The 18,619-nt window shown below is 44.6% G+C and overlaps 1 protein-coding gene and 1 pseudogene across 1 annotated transcript in view; both read left to right on the top strand.

The window, feature by feature from the left end:
- Positions 1-18,619, top strand: part of LRRC41 (leucine rich repeat containing 41) — a 20,532-nt gene extending 1,913 nt beyond the window's left edge. Inside the window, exons 2-10 of the mRNA XM_040977784.1 lie at positions 2,594-2,680; positions 3,344-3,414; positions 12,177-13,317; positions 15,706-15,966; positions 16,477-16,641; positions 16,732-16,830; positions 17,419-17,541; positions 17,752-17,827; positions 17,927-18,619. Coding sequence (XP_040833718.1) covers positions 2,594-2,680; positions 3,344-3,414; positions 12,177-13,317; positions 15,706-15,966; positions 16,477-16,641; positions 16,732-16,830; positions 17,419-17,541; positions 17,752-17,827; positions 17,927-18,146 — 2,243 coding nt within the window. The 3' untranslated portion in view covers positions 18,147-18,619. The remainder of the gene's footprint in view (positions 1-2,593; positions 2,681-3,343; positions 3,415-12,176; positions 13,318-15,705; positions 15,967-16,476; positions 16,642-16,731; positions 16,831-17,418; positions 17,542-17,751; positions 17,828-17,926) is intronic.
- LOC121154802 lies at positions 9,197-9,295 on the top strand (annotated as a pseudogene).

The following is an 18,619-nucleotide window of genomic DNA, read 5'->3' as shown; positions in this document are numbered from 1 at the left end:
CCGAAGTAAGGGCTTGAGGCCTTACTGGGGGGAGGGGGGGAGGGGGGAGAACGGGACTGGGTTGCACTTTGTGGAGGTGATTTGGGGGCCCGGCCTGGAGTTCAGGGGTTGTGCCTTCTCCAGAATTAATCCCTAGGCTCTGGAGAGTGGTCCTGGAGGCCCTTGGTGGTGAGAGGTGGTGAAAGTGGAGCACTACAGTGCCCTGCGGGGGTTGGTAGTTGGGAGAGGCCTTGAGCCTCAAGGCGAAAAGGGTCAGGAAACAGGGAGAAAACTCCCTGTGGAAATAAGCAGGGCACTCAGAGAGGCCTGGGGAAAGCCAGCGAAGGCAGAGAGGGCCTGGATGCCAAACCTGTCTAGAACTGGGAGACAAATGCTTGTGGAGGCCCCAAATTGGGAAGAGAAAGCATGAACGATACAGCTTGGAAACAAGTGAAAAACTAACCTTATGAAGACAGGAGAAACAGAGAAGTTTTTAATAGCACACATGAGAATTCTTGTGGCTGTTGAGAGGGAATGGCTAAACAGTGGGGTCAGAATGGAGGGAAAGGAGGGTATATATAGCTTTTTAGGGGAAAGGCCAAGAAACAGGCCTGCTAAGCAGTGCTGTTTTGGAGAAGTCTCAGTGTGGGCTAGGATAAAACCTGGAGAGGCTTCATACATGTAGTGTACTAGCATGCTTAGTGTAAGGAGTGGAGAAGCAGGGAGTGAGTAGAGGCAACAAGAAACTTAAGTGGAATAATGTGTATTATGCCTTGAATGCCAGGGTAGAAATTAGACTGTGGTAGAGCCTTTGGAGTGTTATTTATTTATTTAAACGTGTCTTACCTTTTGTCAGTTGCATATTATTTCCTTTAATCTTATCTGAGAGACTGAGAGAGCTCTTACTCACTGATTCACTGCCCCCCATCTCCAACCTGACGCTGGGCCAGATTGAAGCCTGGAGTCCAGAACTTAAGTTGGGTCTTGTGTATAGGTGGCAGGATCTCAATTACTTGAGCCATCACCTGCTGCCTCCCAGGGTGAGCATTAGCAGGAAATGAATCAAGAAAAGAGCTGGGCCTCAAACTCAGGAACTCTTGACAGGGAATGTGGACTCAGGAGAGCACTTAGGCTGTTGTAGTAGTCCACATGAGAGCTGATGTGGGTTGTGTAAGCATGCCAGCACAGGGAAGCTCCCACTTTCAGCATCTTTGTTAAGTAGCAACTATGCATAAAGAATTGTAATAAATTCTTGGATATTGAAATTCAGTTATTACACAAGTAAAGGAGGTTCTTATGTGGTCCAAAATCTTCAACCAGTTCTTGATGGGACAGATGTGCTACTGACAGGATAAAAATAATAACAGCCAACATTTAGAGAACTTCTTATGGCAGGACATTATCCTAAACAGATTACAGCTGTAATCTCCTTTAATCTTCACAACAATGTTAGGAGATGGTTATTACCACCATCTCTATTTTAAAATTGAGAAACATGAGGCTTACAGAAGTTAAAGAATTTATCTAAGGATTCACAACAGTTAGGAAATTACCCAAATGTGTCCAACTTCAGAAACTAAGCCCTTCAGCTGCTATAATTCAATCCCTCTCAGAACTAGAGAAGTTGGTGAGAGCAGGTTTTGTTTTTAAGATACACTGAATTTGGAGTTTAGAGATTAGTTATCTTTTACTCTTTATTGGAAAATACTAGTTCATGCCAAAGTAGTGGCCGAAAGGATAGAAGTGCTCAGTTTGGAAGAATAGAAATTTCACAAAGCCATAATAAAGGACACATGACACTTGAAAGTTAAGAGGTTGATTAAAAATGCTTAAAGGGCCAAGGACATTCCTGTTGGAGAGAACATCGTGACAGAGGCAGAGAATAGCCTGATATGTCAAGTCAACAAAGCAAGCAATTTAGTGCGGCTGCAGTGTCGAAGGCTAAGCAGGGAGCTGAAGTTAATAGAGATTATGAAGAACCTTTTATCACAATTCAGTAAGTCTTTGTTTTTTTGGTTTTTTTTTTTTTTTTAATGATTGTTTATTTGAAAGCCAGAGTGACAGAGAGAGATCTTTCCTCTGCTGGGTCACTTCCAAAATGTGTGCAACCGCCATTAACTAGGCCAGGCCAAACGAAGCCAGAAGGCCCCACCTCCCTGGGAGTGTCCACGTAGGTCATGGGAAGCTAAGCCCTGGAGCCATCTTCCACTGCTTTCCCAGCCGCGTTAGTAGGAAGCTGCCTCAGAAGCAGAGGATCCAGGGCTTAGAAGAGCACTATAGCAAGGACATCAGCATCCCAAGCAGCAGTTTAAGTGCTGCACTATGTTGCCTGTATTGTTGTTCCTCAGTAGTACCTTTTTAATGCGAAGGGTTTATTATGCATTAACCGGATCCTAAATGAGCAGGTCAGCTTGTTTTGGGGATTATTTCACTCTTGCCTCTAAAATTCTAGTTGCTAACTGAGTGACTGAAGGTAAGTAGACCAAAACTTGGGACAGACTTGTTAATTTCTACAAATTCCATTTATTAAGTGAGAAATCTTCCTTGCCAATAAAATAAATAATGCATGGAACCCCAGGGAGGAAAAAAATGAACTTTATTTTGTTTTTTGTAGCTCTCCCTGGCCCAATACTTCAAAGCATCTTACCTCTGCTTAATATATACTACTTGGAGAGGATTGAAGAAACTGCCCTCAAGAAAGGTGAGTGTCTTTCTGATTCTCCCAGTGACTATGACCAAGGTGCTCTTTTGTTCTTCTGGTATATATATTATACCTGATAACTTCATAGAATTTCATACTTTTCAAAAATTGTTTTCACATCTTCTTTCTGATAAGATAATGCACAATGTCCTGTGAAACACAAAGCATTCATATATATGTGAATATATATGTAATATATTTATAATTCCTGTGAGAGTGAAAAAATGAGATGCAGATATGCCACAATTAATAGCAAAGCTAGGAATAGAATCCAGATTTTTCCTTATTTTACCAAGCTGCCTTCCTTCCTTGGACACATCCTTTAACAGCTAACATTAATCTGATCCTGGTGTGCCAAGAGTTATGCTAGGTGCTTTATAAAGAAACTCATTTAATTCTGTTAACAACCCTTTGTAATAGCTAATGCTAACCACATTTTACACATGAGAAAATTGAGGTAGAGAGAAATTAAGTAAGTTGCCCAAGCACATAGCTTGGAGTGTAGTTTGCTGACATTAAAAAATCAGGCAGTCTGTCCTTACAGCCACCTCTCTTAAACACTGCTGTATTGCTCCTGTGAACCAGAGGACAGCATGAAAGGCTAATTACTTCACTTGCAGTGGCCAGCAAGCAACCAAGTAAGTGTGATACCTCTCCTTACAGGCCTCTCCACTCAGGCCATCTGGCGCCGACTCTGGGATGAACTGATGAAGACAAGGCCTTCCAGTCTGGAAGTAAGTTGAGGCACCAGGTAGCACTGGAGTCTGATTTTGCACAGTGAAAGTAAGAGTAGCACACAGATAAAGCTGGGTGCGGGTGAAATGCAGGGGCAGGGATGGACTGGGTTTGAGAGGAGGGCTCTGACAACTTCTCACAAAGTTCTGACTCACTGTGCGCTTCTCACTGACTTGCTTGCTCACTATGTTTACAGAGGACACAAAATAGGGAAATGTAGTGATTACAATGGATGGCAGAACCAAGATTGTTAGAGTTCTTGTCAGAGTTGACACAATAGTCAAACCTAACAACATGCAATTTCACATGATAAACCAACTCTTCACCAAGTCTAAAAAAATTCCAGTTGCATGGCCTCAGGGTAGAGGATACCAGGGTCTGACTCCACAGGAGTGCATGTAGAAAAGAATCCGGATTTTTCTACAGTGTGCTGAAGCCACTCACAGTGACTGTACTCTGAGCCGTGCAAGCTAATGTACATACAAGATATGCTGAAAACCAAGAGGGACAACAGTCCCGCGTGGCTCTGCAGGGTCCAGGCTATCCGTGGAATATGGACAAAGAAGTCCAAGATCATGTGAGTCACGTTTGGAAGACTGGAGATGCTATTCCTGAAAAAGACTTGGGAGACATGAAGCATCTTAAAATATGTGAATGGTTGCCATGTGAAAGAGGAACCAGTAGATTTGTTCTGGGTGGAAGCTACAGAGAATGCATTTTTCCTAAGCTGAAGGAACAGCTTGTCAACTCTGAGCTTACTGGTGATGAAACAAGCTAGCTCTACAGGTAAAAAGCATCCTATCATTAAGTGGTCAAATAAAGTCTGGATCACTTCTTCACACAAAGGTGTTGTACAGGGAATTCAGCATTGTAAAAGGGGTTGGACAAATTATTCTTAGGGCTTCTCTTGTCCCTGAGATTCTGCTATTCACTGATTCAGACAGAAATCACTGGAGCTCTTGTTAAACAGAATTTCTGTTGCTGCTACATAACTGGCTGAAATGATAAAATTTGGTTTAATAAACATTTACTATAACTTACCACGTACTATACTCTATCTTTTGCTGGCTATCATAAGTACAGACATATCTTCAGTCTCGAAGATCTTCCGAGTTTAGTGGGACAACATGACAAATATCATATATGCTAGAGTAAGGTATGAAAAAAGGTAGCAGAAAATCGACAGAGAAAGCAGAGTGCATGCTTCTTTTTTTTTTTTTTTTTTTTTTTTAGATATATTTACTTTTTTGAAAGGCAGAGTTAGAACTAGAGAGAGAGGATGTCTTCTACCTGGTTCACTCCGGAAATGACTGTAATAGCCAGAGGTGTGCCAGGCCAAAACCAGGAGGGTGGCAGGGACTCAAGTATTTGGACCATCCTCTGCTGCTTTCCCAGATATATTAGCAGCAGACTGGCTCAGAAGTGTATACCAGACTGAAACTTGTGGTTATAAGGGATGCTGGTAATGCAGGCAGCAACTTAACCTGCGAGCCACAGCGCCACCTTTTCTGTCCTGCTGCCTCTGCTTCCCAGTATGCCTGGGAGGCAACAGATAATGATGACTCAAGTACTTGGGTTCCTGCCAGTCACATAGGGAACCCTAGCTCCTGTCTCCAGCCCGGATCAATCCTGCTGTTGTAGGCATTTGAGAAGTGAACCAGCCTATGATAGATCAGTCTTCATCTATCCCTCCCTGTTTTTCTGCCTTTCAAATAAATAAATCTTAAAAGAAAGAAGGCCTTTTCTAGAATATAACATTTGAGCTAGACTTTTTATGTAAGGCTAAGTGACAATTCCCCCAAAAATTAAAAAAAAGAAAAACAAGTATCTAGAATTGCAGATACAATTTTTGGGAGACATACTGAATTCATGCTATTTAACTCCATATCCTTCAGCTTTTGGACTTCCAGATTTGGACTGCAACCCTTAGATGAGGACATTAAGAAAGACCCAGGAAAATCCTTAGTCAGCAGACTTTATGAGAAAGTAAAGTGTAAAAAAGAACCTAGAAAACAGTAACAGCCTTTTGCCATCTTTAAGGATATCTGATACAGTCTTTCCAGGTATTTTACAGGCAATTTGGTGACCAACATATGAATATTATATTATTGTCTTTCTCTTGGAGAAAAGTTCTTTTCCCCCAGTGTTACCAGAAGCTTCCTGAGAAAAAGGAAACTTTTTTCTTCGCTATGAGCTTTGTGGGACATTTGGGAGGTCCCAGGCCGGAGTCCCAGCAGTCACTTAGAAGTCCTGAATCAAAGAATTGGAGATCTCTCTCAGTCTCTCCTCTCTGTAAATCATCCTGTCAAATAAAAATAAATCTTAAAAAAGAAAAAAATAGAAAAGGGAAGGAAAGAAAAAAAGAAGAAAAAGGAAGATACTCACATTCCAGAGTATTCAAGCTCCAGCTTCTAACCCAGTGCAGACCCAGGAGGCAGCAGTGATGGCACGAATGATTGGATTCCTGCCACTCCTTTTGAGGGGGTTGAGTTCCCTTCCTGGATTCATTCCCTGGCCCAACACAGGACCTTTGTGGGCATTTAAAGACTGAACCAGCAAAGGGATCTTTTTCTGTCTCACAATTTTAAAAAACAAAAGCACAAAGCAAGAATAAAGATGACTAGATATCTAATTTCAGGATGGAAAGAGTATAACTTTGAAATATGCAGAACCACAGAAGAAAATATGAACATATTTAACCACCAAAAATACCAGTTCCCTAAGCAGAATTTAAAAGGTGTGAGTATTGTGGCACAGTCAGTGGTTAGGTGTGGATCCCGCCTGAGACCCCATATTGGATGCTAGGTTCATATCCTAGTTTCCCACTTTAAATCGAACTTTCTGCTTATGTATGTTCGGTGAGGCAGCAAGCAATGGCTCAGTGTTAGATACTTGTAACCCATGTGGGAGACCTGGCTTGATATCCCTGCTCTCCTGGCTTCTTCAGCCTGACCCAGCCCCAACCTTTGCAAATGCCTGAGCAAACCAGTGGATGAAACATACTTCTTTCTCGCTGTTGCTCTACTTTTCATTAAAAAAAGAATCTTAGAAAAAAAGCTGGGGGTGGGATTTGCAGCAAGATGTATCAAATAAAAGAAAACAGAGCATGAGAAAAAGAACATTCCAGGGGCCAACACAGGCAGAGCAGATGAAGCTGCTGCCTGCACTGCCTACATCTAGTCCTGGCTGGAGTCCTGGCTGACAGGTCTGTCACCTGTGTGACGACGCCATGTGACAGCCATTTGGAGAGTGAACCAGTGGATGAAAGACCTGTCTGCCTCTCTTCTGTCATTATGCCTTCCAAATAAAATGAATGAAGTTCTGAACTGTTCGTAAAATATACAAATATCTCCAGTAAACTGAAAAATATGCAATGTTATAGATGAATAAAAGGGGAAAGTAAAATTTTACCTCTTAGGTTCATAGTCTTGTTTTGATGTTTTGTTTATTTTTTTTTAAGATTTATTTATTTTTATTACAAAGTCAGATATACACAGAGGAGGAGAGACAGAGAGGAAAATCTTCCGTCCAGTGATTCACTCCCCAAGTGACCACAACGGCCGGTGCTGTGCTGATCCAAAGCCAGGAGCTAGGAACCTTCTCCAGGTCTCCCACACAGGTGCAGGGTCCCAAGGCTTTGGGCCATCCTTGACTGCTTTCCCAAGTCACAAGCAGGGAGTTGGATGGGAATTGGAGCTGTCAGGATTAGAACTGGTACCCATATGGGATCCTGGTGCATCTAAGGTGAGGACTTTAGCCGGTAGGCTACCACACCGGGTCCTGTTTTGATATTTTATTTCAAAAGGTAATGCCTAGGGTTGGCCAATGATGGGTTAAACCTGCATTTAAAAAGCTGTTGGTGGGAACAGAAATTCTTGCTGGGGTTCTTAAGTTATTTGATTAGAAACTACTAGGCACTCATAATTCATTGCAATAAAATTTAATATCAAACGACCAGAACAACTATTTAGTCATACTGGAAGCATTAACTATTTTCAAACCTATAAAACATTTTAAATATTTAAAAATATTCAGGTTATACCACTCGCTAGGAGGCAGTAGCCCTTATCAGAATGCTGTTTCAAGTCCCACCTGCTACATTTGCAATCCAGTTTCTTGCTGGTGTGTCTTGGGGAGTATTGGATGATGGCCCAGGTGCTTGGGCCTCTGCCACCCAAGTAGGAGACCCTGAAGGCACTCCTGACTTCAAGCTGGCCCAGTCTTGGCAGTTGTAGCCATACAGGATCAACAAGCAGATGATGGATGTCTCTGCCTCACAAATACATGTATTTTTTTAAAGTGCAGTTATTCACATGTAAATATACTAAATATTTCATAGTTGGCTTATACACGATTTTTGTCTTTCCCAAATATTTCTGTTACCAGATACATAAACAGAAATATATAGTTTGTGAACATTTTCTGGCTCCAACAACTTTGTTAGAAAAAAATATACTGAATGCTCTCCGGTTTGCATTCATTTCTCCCTGACCTGCCAGCTTGCTGAGAATGGGGCTGGAATCATGATTGTGGGCAAATGCCACCCCCTCCCTGACAGCACATTTTCCTAACTCATACTCAACTTTAAAATTATTTGCATCTCAGAACTATAGAAACCACTTGAACAGAATCCTCAAAACATGCTCCACAATAGGGACCATGGGATGATATAGGTGGCCGTTCCCATTCCCAGGTACTGAGGACTTGGTAGGCTGGGTTGGGTTCTCCCTTTATTTCCTCCCCTCCCCTAGATGTGTAATGTACTTGCCTACTTTCCTCTGACCCTTGACCCTTCCCCTCCCCAATCACTATATAAACATCATAAAAAATTAAACCCAAAAAAAAGAAAGATGTATTTACTTTTATTGGAAAGTCAGATATACAGAGAGGAGAGACAGAGAGGAAGATCTTCACTCCCCAAGCAGCTGCAATGGCTGGTGCTGAACAAATCTGAAGCCAGGAGCTCTTCCAGGTCTCCCACGTGGGTACAGGGTCCCAAAGCTTTGGGCCGTCCTCAACTGCTTTCCCAGGCCACAGGCAGGGAGCTGGATAGGAAGTGGAGCCACTGGGATTAGAACCATTGCCCATATGGGATCCCGGTGCGTTCAAGGCAAGGACTTTAACTGCTATTCTGTCATTCCAGGCCCAATAAATATATCTTAAAAGAAAATTAAAAACAAATTTTTTGTATCTTGGGCCTGGTGCAATGGCTCAGTGGTTAAATCCTCGCTTTGCAACTGCCAGGATCCCATATGGACACTGGCTTATGTCCCAGCTGTTACATTTCCCATCCAGCTCCCTGCTTATGACCTGGAAAAGCATTGGAGGATGTCCCAAAGCCTTGGGACCCTGTACCCATGTGTGAGACCTGCAAGATTTGGGGAGTGGGACCCGGCAGCTAAAGTCCTCACCTTGAACGCGCCCGGGATCCCATATGGGCGCCGGTTCTAATTCCGGCAGCTCCACTTCCCATCAGCTCCCTGCTTGTGGCCTGGGAAAGCAGTTGAGGACAGCGCAAAGCTTTGGGACCCTGCACCCGTGTGGGATACCTGGAAGAAGTTCCTGGCTCCTGGCTTCAGATTGGCATAGCATCGGCCGTTGCTCTCACTTAGGGAGTGAGTCATCGGACGGAAGATCTTCCTCTCTATCTCTCCTCCTTTCTGTATATCTGACTTTGTAATAAAATAAATAAATCTTTAATAAAAAAAGATTTGGGGAGTGAACCAACAGATGGAAGATTTTTCTGTCTCATTCCATCTTTCCAATAAGAATAAATAATACTTGCTCAGCAGCACATATATAAAAATTGGAATGATACAGAGATTAGCATGGCCTCTGTGTAAGGATGACCCAGTTAGATAAATGTTTTTTCATATAAGTATCTATATCTCTACAAGTCCAGCAAATGAGTCACTTAGACTAGGTATTTTTAAACTCTTGACATTTTATTAGTAGGGCGGAAACACAGGGAACTGCTGCCTATTAATGCATGAATTCACGAAATGCCAGTGAGATAGCTGACAGGACTTTTCATACTCTGCACTCTGCAGGCCTACAATGTTTGCTTTTCACTTTAGAGATGAAGATGAGGCAGGAAGGTGACTTGACCTGCCTCTGGTTAGTGAATGGCAGACCCAAGATTCATATTGAAACAGTCTGGCTCTGGAGCTGTGTCCCTCATGACCATGTAGTTCATAAGTTAATCACATGTCTGGGGTGTAGAAACATCAAATGTTTAACAGTTAACATATCTGGGAAATCTCAGGCTTTAACCATCTAGTCTACATTGGCTGCATGGCCTGTATAGCCCTAAATAGCCACATCATGTTTTATTTCAGGTTTTGGACCTAGATCTTATAGTGCCCATCTGACCGCTGTAAAAGCTTTCCTAACATTAGGGTGACCTAAAAATGTTTGTTGCTTTTCTTTTTCTTTTTTTTTTTTTAATATTTTTTTTTTTTATTGCAAAGTCAGATACAGAGAGGAGAGACAGACAGACCTTCCATCCGATGATTCACTCCCCAAGTGACCGCAGAGACTAGAGCTGAGTCAATCCGGAGCCAGGAGCCAGGAGCTTCCTACATGGGAGCAGGATCCCAAAGCATTGGGCCGTCCTCGACTGCTTTCCCGGGCCACAGGCAGGGAGCTGGATGGGAAGCAGGTCAGCCGGGATTAGAACCAGTGTCCATATGGGATCCTGGCGCATTCAAGGCGAGGACTTTAGCTGCTAAGCCACCACACCGGGCTCATTACTTTGCTTTTAAAATTTACTTAGCTGACATATAGCTAAACTTATGTGAGCAATATTCATCCATTAAATCTTCACAGTTCTGCAAATGGTTTTTAAGACTCTAGGTATGGGGGTCAGTAAATCTGGAAGAAAAGTGGTACTGTAATATATGAAGGACTCAGTTGTACCCCCTGCCTCCTCTCAAAGCTGAGATTTGTTCACCAATAGTTTTTCTCTCCTTTCCCCCATGCTGCCAGTGAACAAGCAGTTAGTTCCAGCATGACATCAATCCTAGTTGGTATCTCAATAGGCAGGGTCTGGTAACAACTAGGGCCTAAGGATAGGAATGGCCTACTTTCTACTGAGAACCTCTGATACAATTGATGGTAATGCATGGAGGCTGGGTAAGACTCACACACTAATCTTGGGGAACCTTAGACCACTATTGTGTCTACTTCTGTCCATTTCACGTTCAAAAGCCTATTAGCCTTTGCAATGGTAAGTTCACTTTATATTTTGCAGTGTTCTGACATGCATTCTCCCCTAACTGGCCTTTACATATGTAGCCTAAAGAACCACTACATCTGGGTACCTGGCATATGAATCTTTTTTTTTTAAGATTTATTTATTTATTATTGAAAAACAGATTTACAGAGAGAAGGAAAGACCTAGAAAAAGATATTCCATCCGCTAGCCCACTCCCCTAGTGGCCGCAACTCAGTCAGTCAGGAGCTTCTTCCAGGTCTCCCAAGAAGAGTACAGTCCTAAGACCCTGGAACATCATCGACTGCTTTCCCAGGCCACAAACATGGAAGTAGAGCTGTGGGGATTAGAACCAGTACCCATATGGGATCCTGGCACATGCAAGGCGAGGACTTTAGCCACTAGTCCATTGTTGCACAGGGCCCTGGCATATGCATTAAAAAAAAAAAATTAAAAGCTCACAGAAGATTCTGTGTGTGAGTGTGCACCAAGAGCTGAAAATCAGTTGCATTCACAATTGTACTAAGCAAAATAAAGCCCCAGAGCCATCAAACCAGTTACTGCCTTGGAGAAGGCAAATCTAAAATTTGGTTCCAGATCTCTAGGAATCTTTAATCTGGTTAGGATAATACATGCACACAGAAGATGCAACTTTAAGACAGTATTCCAGCATCTTAGTCCCAGGAGAATTCTCTAAAAAAAAAAAAAATTACATGTCTTGTCATTTGTTGTTCTGCAACAAAGAACTACGTCTGGAAGGTGTAGGAAAGATGTGAGTCAGTGAAGTGACCAGTCTGGCCACAGCAATGCATTCACATGAATAAGATGCAGCAAATAATCTCTGGTAGGCAGCAGCCATTTTGTGAAAGGGTTTCACCAACTGGACCTTAGATTAAAGAATGGTAATAATGTGTTACACAAATGCACACACAAAAATAAAATAAAAGAGATCCAACCCTTAATGATCAAGTGTGGAATCTTAAGAGGCTGAAAAAAGTTGGTAGTAATGTGGGAACTGGTCAAATTCTAAAAACAAGAATGTAAGAGTGCATGTGTAACCTGATAGCCAAAGAATGGTCTCCGGAGCCATACTTCCTGGATTCAAATATTGATTACTGCTTACCTGTGTAACCACAGATGATAACCTTTTTGCCTTGGCTCCTGTCCCCTAGTCCAGGGTTCTTTTTATCCCAATTTTAGTGGATTGAAAAGTTTAAAGCAGAAGATTTCTTGAAACATGCTTTAGAAACTATCAAAAATGGCTTCACACTTTGTGTGTGCATAGTGTAAAATCTGCATCATGTTTCTCAGACAAGCATGCTATTATCTTAAACAAATATGCAAACTACCGTTATTAGCTTGTGTGCCTGTTTTCTTACCTGTAAAAAAGTATCACCAGTAATATATATCTCATTCAGTGAGAATGATATGAATTCATATAAATTGTGTAGCCTGACAAAAAGTCTACCATGGGAAAGGGGGATTTTGAGGTGTTTCATGGATAACCTCTTAATGTAATGTCATGTATGGTATGTTCTGTACTTTCAGAGTGTGACCTGTTGGCGGGCCAAGTTCATGGAAGCCTTTTTCTCCCATGTTCTACGTGGGACTATCGATGTGTCTTCTGATAGACGTCTTTGTGACCAGCGATTCTCCCCTCTGCTACATAGCTCGCGCCATGTGCGGCAGCTCACCATCTGCAACATGCTGCAGGGAGCAACAGAGCTGGTAGCTGAGCCCAACCGCAGGGTTCTGGAGACCCTGGCTAGTTCTCTGCACACCCTCAAGTTCCGCCACCTGCTGTTCTCTGATGTGGCAGCTCAGCAGTCGCTCCGGCAGCTGTTGCATCAGCTCATTCACCACGGGGCTGTCAGCCAAGTGTCGCTGTACTCCTGGCCTGTGCCAGAGTCAGCTCTTTTCATCCTCATCCTCACCATGAGTGCTGGCTTCTGGCAACCAGGCCCTGGTGGCCCACCCTGTCGTCTCTGTGGAGAGGCCTCTCGAGGCCGGGCCCCATCCCGAGAGGAGGGGTCCCTCTTGCTAGGCTCTCGCCGGCCTCGCCGAGATGCTGCTGAGCGATGTGCTGCAGCCCTGATGGCCACTCGACGGAAGAGTGAAGCCAAGCAGATGCTGAGAGCTGCACCTGCCACAAGAGTAACACGCCGGAGCACACAGGAGAGCCTGACAGCAGGCGGGACAGACCCTAAGAGGGAGCTGCACCTTCCAGCCACCTCTGAGGCTCCTGGCACCAAGCGACCACCCACTGCTCTAGCTGCCACCTCCTCTGCCTCTGCTTCCTCTTCCACATCCTCAACCAAACGAGCTCCAGCCAGCTCCACACCACAGCCCAAGCCCTTAAAGCGTTTCAAGCGAGCTGCAGGGAAGAAGGGTGCACGCACCCGCCAAGGGTCTGGTGCAGAGTCTGAAGACCTGTATGACTTTGTTTTTATTGTGGCTGGTGAGAAGGAGGATGGTGAGGAGATGGAGATCGGGGAAGTGGCTTGTGGAGCTTTGGATGGATCAGATCCCAGCTGCCTGGGGCTTCCAGCACTGGAGGCCTCACAACGATTCCGCAGCATTTCCACCTTGGAGCTGTTCACGGTTCCGCTCTCCACAGAAGCAGCTCTGACACTATGCCACCTACTGAGCACCTGGGTGTCTCTGGAGAGCCTCACACTCTCCTACAATGGTGAGCACCCTGGAAGGGCAGAGGTTGGGCATGGGTCCCCCCAGTAGCTCCAAGTACATACCTAATCCTCAAGGCATTAGGAGTATGGCTCAGAAGTTGGAGATATGGTTCCTGTGTACTCACAGGTAAGTGATAGGCACACACCAAAGGGTGGGAGACTGCCAGGGCTTGTAGACACATGAAGTCTGTAGCATTGACTTACTGTTGGAAGCAAGGTTTCCAAGTCAGCTGGAACTGAAGAGTGAGCACAGTTTAGTATGGGAGGCAATCCAGGCGCAGGGGAGTATATGCCAGTCTGTCCAGGGTTATGGTTGGATCTCACTAGTCACATCACAGCAAGCTGTGGGGTACAATTTATCAACCAACAGCCTGCAAGGCAATCCTCAGGACTTCCCCACATTTTTCTTTTAGGTAGTAAAACTGCAATCCTAGCTAATTCCAACGATTTAAGGTTGCTAAGTACTGCAAAGAAAAAGACAACTGTGCATGTTGTTGCTATATACTCAGTCACCACCTTCATAAGAACCATGGTGTTTTCAGTAGTTTCTATTCTGACACTCTTCCTCCTTTCTCAGCAAATTCACTCCCTATTTCAGAGATGGCATTACACATGAGCACCTTTAAGTCTGCCAGCCTACACACTATGCATTTGCACACATCCTGTTAACAGAGGGAACACTTCATCTAAAGCTAATTCCTTCACTTGTCTGGATCCATACCTCACCTCCCACTTTCTTAGGGAGGCTTGTTTCTCAAGCCCCTTAGTAATGACACATTTTACTATAAAAGTCTGTTATAGTCTAATTACTCACAATATACTTAACCCTTAGGACAATCTTGAGATCACATAACTTACCCAGAATAACCTAATGGCAAGATTCAAACCCAGGAAACCTTCAGAATCAATTCTCAAACCATTACTTAGGTAGCCTCCCTTCTAACATTTAAATGAAACCCAGTCTTTATCAAAACCTGCCATCTCCCTTTCTCCAATATTGATGACTTCTCTCCTGCTCATCAATCGTGAGTCACCTGTACTGTATCTATCTTTCTTAGCCACTCTAGCCTCTCCTCTATCCCTATTCTGAGGTGAGCTCAGCAAGAGGGCCTCTTGTTACTAGATCCATTATATACTTCATGTTTTTACTCTAGGCAGCATTTTTGCCATTAGCCATTACATTCTTTGTGGAATATTCATTTCCATTACCTCAAAATCTTGACATACCCTTCTCTGTACTTTACTTCTGTGTCTTAATGTTCAAGGTTCCTCAGAGCTTGTTCCCATTTCATGCACTCGGTAGTTGACATTGCAGATCCACCAAACACACCCAACCTGAATGCATCTTCTTCACTCTATTAATGCTGTTCTCAGCAACATCAGTTGGCTCAGTTGCCCAAAGAAACTGAAGGCTGCTTGCTCTTCACAATTCCCCCCCAGCACACTTACTCCAAATACTGAATACCCTCTTATTTAGTAACTCAGTCCTCTTAAACTTCTCTGCCTCAACACTGCCTCACCTGGATCCACCCCATCAAGTTCCCCAACTTTATATTGCCACTGAACAACCCATCCTTCCCTGAAGTTCAAGCATTCTAAAAGTGTAGGTCTGACCCTGTCCTTACAGAGCCCCTCCAGTGTTTGTCTCTATTGTACCTTTCTTTCAGACCCCTGCATGTGCCACCTTCCTGTTGTCTCACTTCCCTTTAGTCTGTCTCCTTTACACTGAGTCAGCTGGGCAGTCGTTACTAGTAAAATCTACACTAGTATTCTGCTCATGCTGCCTAAAAAAACCTGATAGTTTAGTCGCCATTGGGTATACCTGAATGAATGCAACCAAAAGCAGATGAGAAAGTAGATTCCAGGCAATTGATTTCTTGGGATGTTAAGCAGCATTAATCTTTCTACATATTTCACTTTGGCTCTGTCCCATTCCTACCCTATTATGCCATCACCAGACTGCTGTTTCCAGGTGTTGGCCCATGAAACATTAAACTCTAATCTGACCTCCTAAGATATCTGTTGAATCCTTACTTAGGCAAGTGAGCCTTCCATTCTCCCTTCTGTGACCCTTCACCATCCATTCTACCCAAAAGATCCTTCCTTCAAGACTCAGCTTCTTTAGGAAACTGCCCAGAATCCCAGGGACCTCTGCTGTTACCTCTATTTAGCTCATAAACCACATGCTGCCCTGCAACATCACATCTTGTAGGCATAACCCAGCACAACATGCATCAATGGATTAACTAAGGAGAAAATGAGAGAGGTAGTTAAGAAAAGCAGGTCTAAGTAATCTGACCCCAAGCTTGAAAGATTTGTTGATAATGGGAGTCTTTGAGGTTGCCTCTGAATGTCACCCCTGCTCAGACTTGATCTCTTTCCTGCCATAGGCCTGGGTTCTAATATCTTCCGCCTGCTGGACAGCCTGAGGGCCTTGTCAGGCCAGGCTGGATGCCGCCTCCGGGCCTTACATCTCAGTGACCTGTTCTCACCACTGCCCATCCTGGAGCTGACACGTGCCATCGTGCGAGCCCTGCCCTTGCTGCGGGTCCTGTCTATCCGTGTTGACCACCCAAGCCAGCGGGAGAACCCTGCTGTACCGGGGAATGCTGGGCCCCCTAGCCACATAATTGGAGATGAGGAGATTCCAGGTGAAGCTCTGTGTGTGTGTGTGTTTGTGTATGCACGTATGTGTGTGTAGCACAGATATGCCGGTCCATTTGAAGGAATGGTCTAAACCTTCTATCTTGTTGCTGTCTTGTCTGGAATCTATTCCATTTGGCTCTTGCATTCTTTAAGATAGCCTTAGGTGGGACAGGTTCCAGACTGCCATAAAGCCAGTAGTGACCAGGCAGCTTGTATCTCCAGAAGTTCTTCATGAAGAACAGAAGATGAATTAAGGTTCCCGTCTTGTATAACCCTCGTTTTATTATCTTCTACCAAGTCATCCTTCACAAACTCTTGTTTCCAAGAGCAGCCAGTCCTCCTGAACTAAAAGCCCCATAAGGGCAATGAACAAGTATTATATTTAATACGCAACTCAGAGCCTAGCATAGCAGTTGACAGATAAATAATTTGATTCCTTAGAAACATCATGGGACAAATGTGGGGAGTGAGGTAGACAATTGCCAGCTGCAATCTTCTCTTCTTACCATATCCAGAAAACTGCTTGGAGCAGCTGGAGATGGGATTTCCACGGGGAGCTCAGCCAGCTCCACTGCTCTGTTCCGTACTGAAGGCCTCAGGTTCTCTGCAGCAGCTGTCTTTGGATAGTGCCACTTTCGCCTCTCCCCAGGATTTTGGGCTTGTGTTGCAAACACTCAAAGGTAGGGCCAAGGCGGGTAGGGGTGGGGATGGCAGGACCACGACACTGGTCTCTAAGCAAGCCAAGGTTCATGCCTCTGTCTCCTGTCCAGAATACAACTCGGCACTGAAGAGGCTGAGCTTCCATGACATGAATCTGGCCGACTGTCAGGGTGAGGTGCTGTTTTTGCTACAGAATCTGACTCTTCAAGGTAAGGTCCTCAGCCAGAACCTGGGCTTCCTGGGTCTTTGTTGTGATTCTGCAATTGTTTCCATCAGAGACCAAAAGCACTCTTTTGGTCTGTGTCCTCAACTACAAAATATGCGCTCTGCATTACCTTCCTTCTGAAAGTCCCAAACTCAGCTTTTTGTTCCAGTTTGAGTATGTGCTACCAAAGCGAGTACCCAGTTTTTCTATAAACATGCAAGATTATTTTTGCAGTGCTTTAACCAAAGCTTTTCTTACTTTTAGTGGCTGACAGAAATGGGAGAGGGGGAGAAATATGTTATCCCAGGTAGAGATCTGCCTCTGATCCCTACCTCTGCATAGAGAGAGTCAGAGGAGAGAACAAAACTACACCTGAATAATTGATTCATTAGGAGAACCTCCTTACAAGGACCTTTTAGGCTCAGTCTGAGGATGCTGATTTAGTTCCAGCCTCATTTGAGATCTTGGACAAATTCCTTCCTCCTGGGCCTCAATAAAATGTTCACATGCCTCACTAAGGCTGACCAGAACCAGGAGTGGCAGGAGCAGTCTTAATGCAGCCACCACAATTCACTCTCATTTCTCTTGACAGAGATTACCTTCTCCTTCTGCCGTCTGTTTGAGAAGCGTCCAGCACAATTTCTGCCTGAGATGGTTGCTGCTATGAAGGGCAACTCCACACTGAAGGGCCTTCGGCTGCCAGGGAACCGCCTGGGTGGGGGCCGGGCCCTGGGGAGGGAGGGGGAAGGAGCCAGGCCTTTGACCTAGGAACATACTGGGTGAAGACATAGACCTCTTCACCAGGGACAAGGGGGTGGAATGTAGTTATTGCGATCTGGGCACTCACTACTCGGCTTTACTGGGGTTGGGATACTCTTGTTTCTAATTCTTGGGTGCAAGCGATGAGTACTTCTCTTCTCTCCAGGAAATGCTGGCCTGCTGGCCCTGGCAGATGTTTTCTCAGAGGATTCATCCTCCTCTCTCTGTCAGCTGGACATCAGGTACATGGGGGGAAAGGGAAGACAAGGGATGGAGCTAAAGGGATAGAGACCAATGGATTAATTGCTTCCTGGGTATCTAATCCATCTTACCCCTACCAGTTCCAACTGCATCAAACCAGATGGGCTTCTGGAATTTGCAAAGCGACTGGAGCGCTGGGGCCGTGGAGCCTTTGGTCACCTGCGCCTCTTCCAGAACTGGTTGGACCAGGATGCAGTCACAGCCAGGGAAGCCATCCGACGGCTTAGGGCTACCTGTCACGTGGTCAGCGACTCGTGGGACTCCTCCCAGGCCTTCGCAGATTATGTCAGCACCATGTGATGGGAGCCCATACCTCACATGCCCATGCTCAGTACCATCAGCTTGTAGGGGCTGAGGCATGGGGTGCCCAGAATCCCAAACCATCAATTCTGTCTTTCTCTTTCTGCCACCTTTTTCCTCTTTTCTCCATCCCCCCCCCTTGCACTGAGGTCCTGGAGGCTTTGATGGAACCCAGCAAAGGCAGCTGGGTTTAGAGCTTTTGGGTCCCACATTCAGTACCCTGGCAACCCTGGGCCAAGAGGTTACAGTGGTCATTGGTCACTGAGGAGTCTCTTACCCATGCACTAGAGTTTCTACCTTCCCCCTTCAAGCAGGTACCCAGGCTTTAGAGAAATGTAGGAGACCCACTACCAGGCCTCTTCCCTGCTGGGCTTACCACTCTGCTTCCGGGCCTCAGTCCCTTTCATACCTTTATTCCTTTCTTTTTTTTAACCAAGAGTTTTTCTTATAAAATAAATTTTGGGCAAACATCA

The sequence above is a fragment of the Ochotona curzoniae genome, unplaced genomic scaffold (assembly GCF_017591425.1).
Source record: "Ochotona curzoniae isolate NIBS_2020 unplaced genomic scaffold, NIBS_Ocur_1.0 contig_2855, whole genome shotgun sequence".
Taxonomy (NCBI): Eukaryota; Metazoa; Chordata; class Mammalia; order Lagomorpha; family Ochotonidae; genus Ochotona; species Ochotona curzoniae.
The sequence above is the reverse complement of the archived record's forward strand: the minus strand, read 5'-3'. Positions and strand labels throughout refer to the sequence as shown.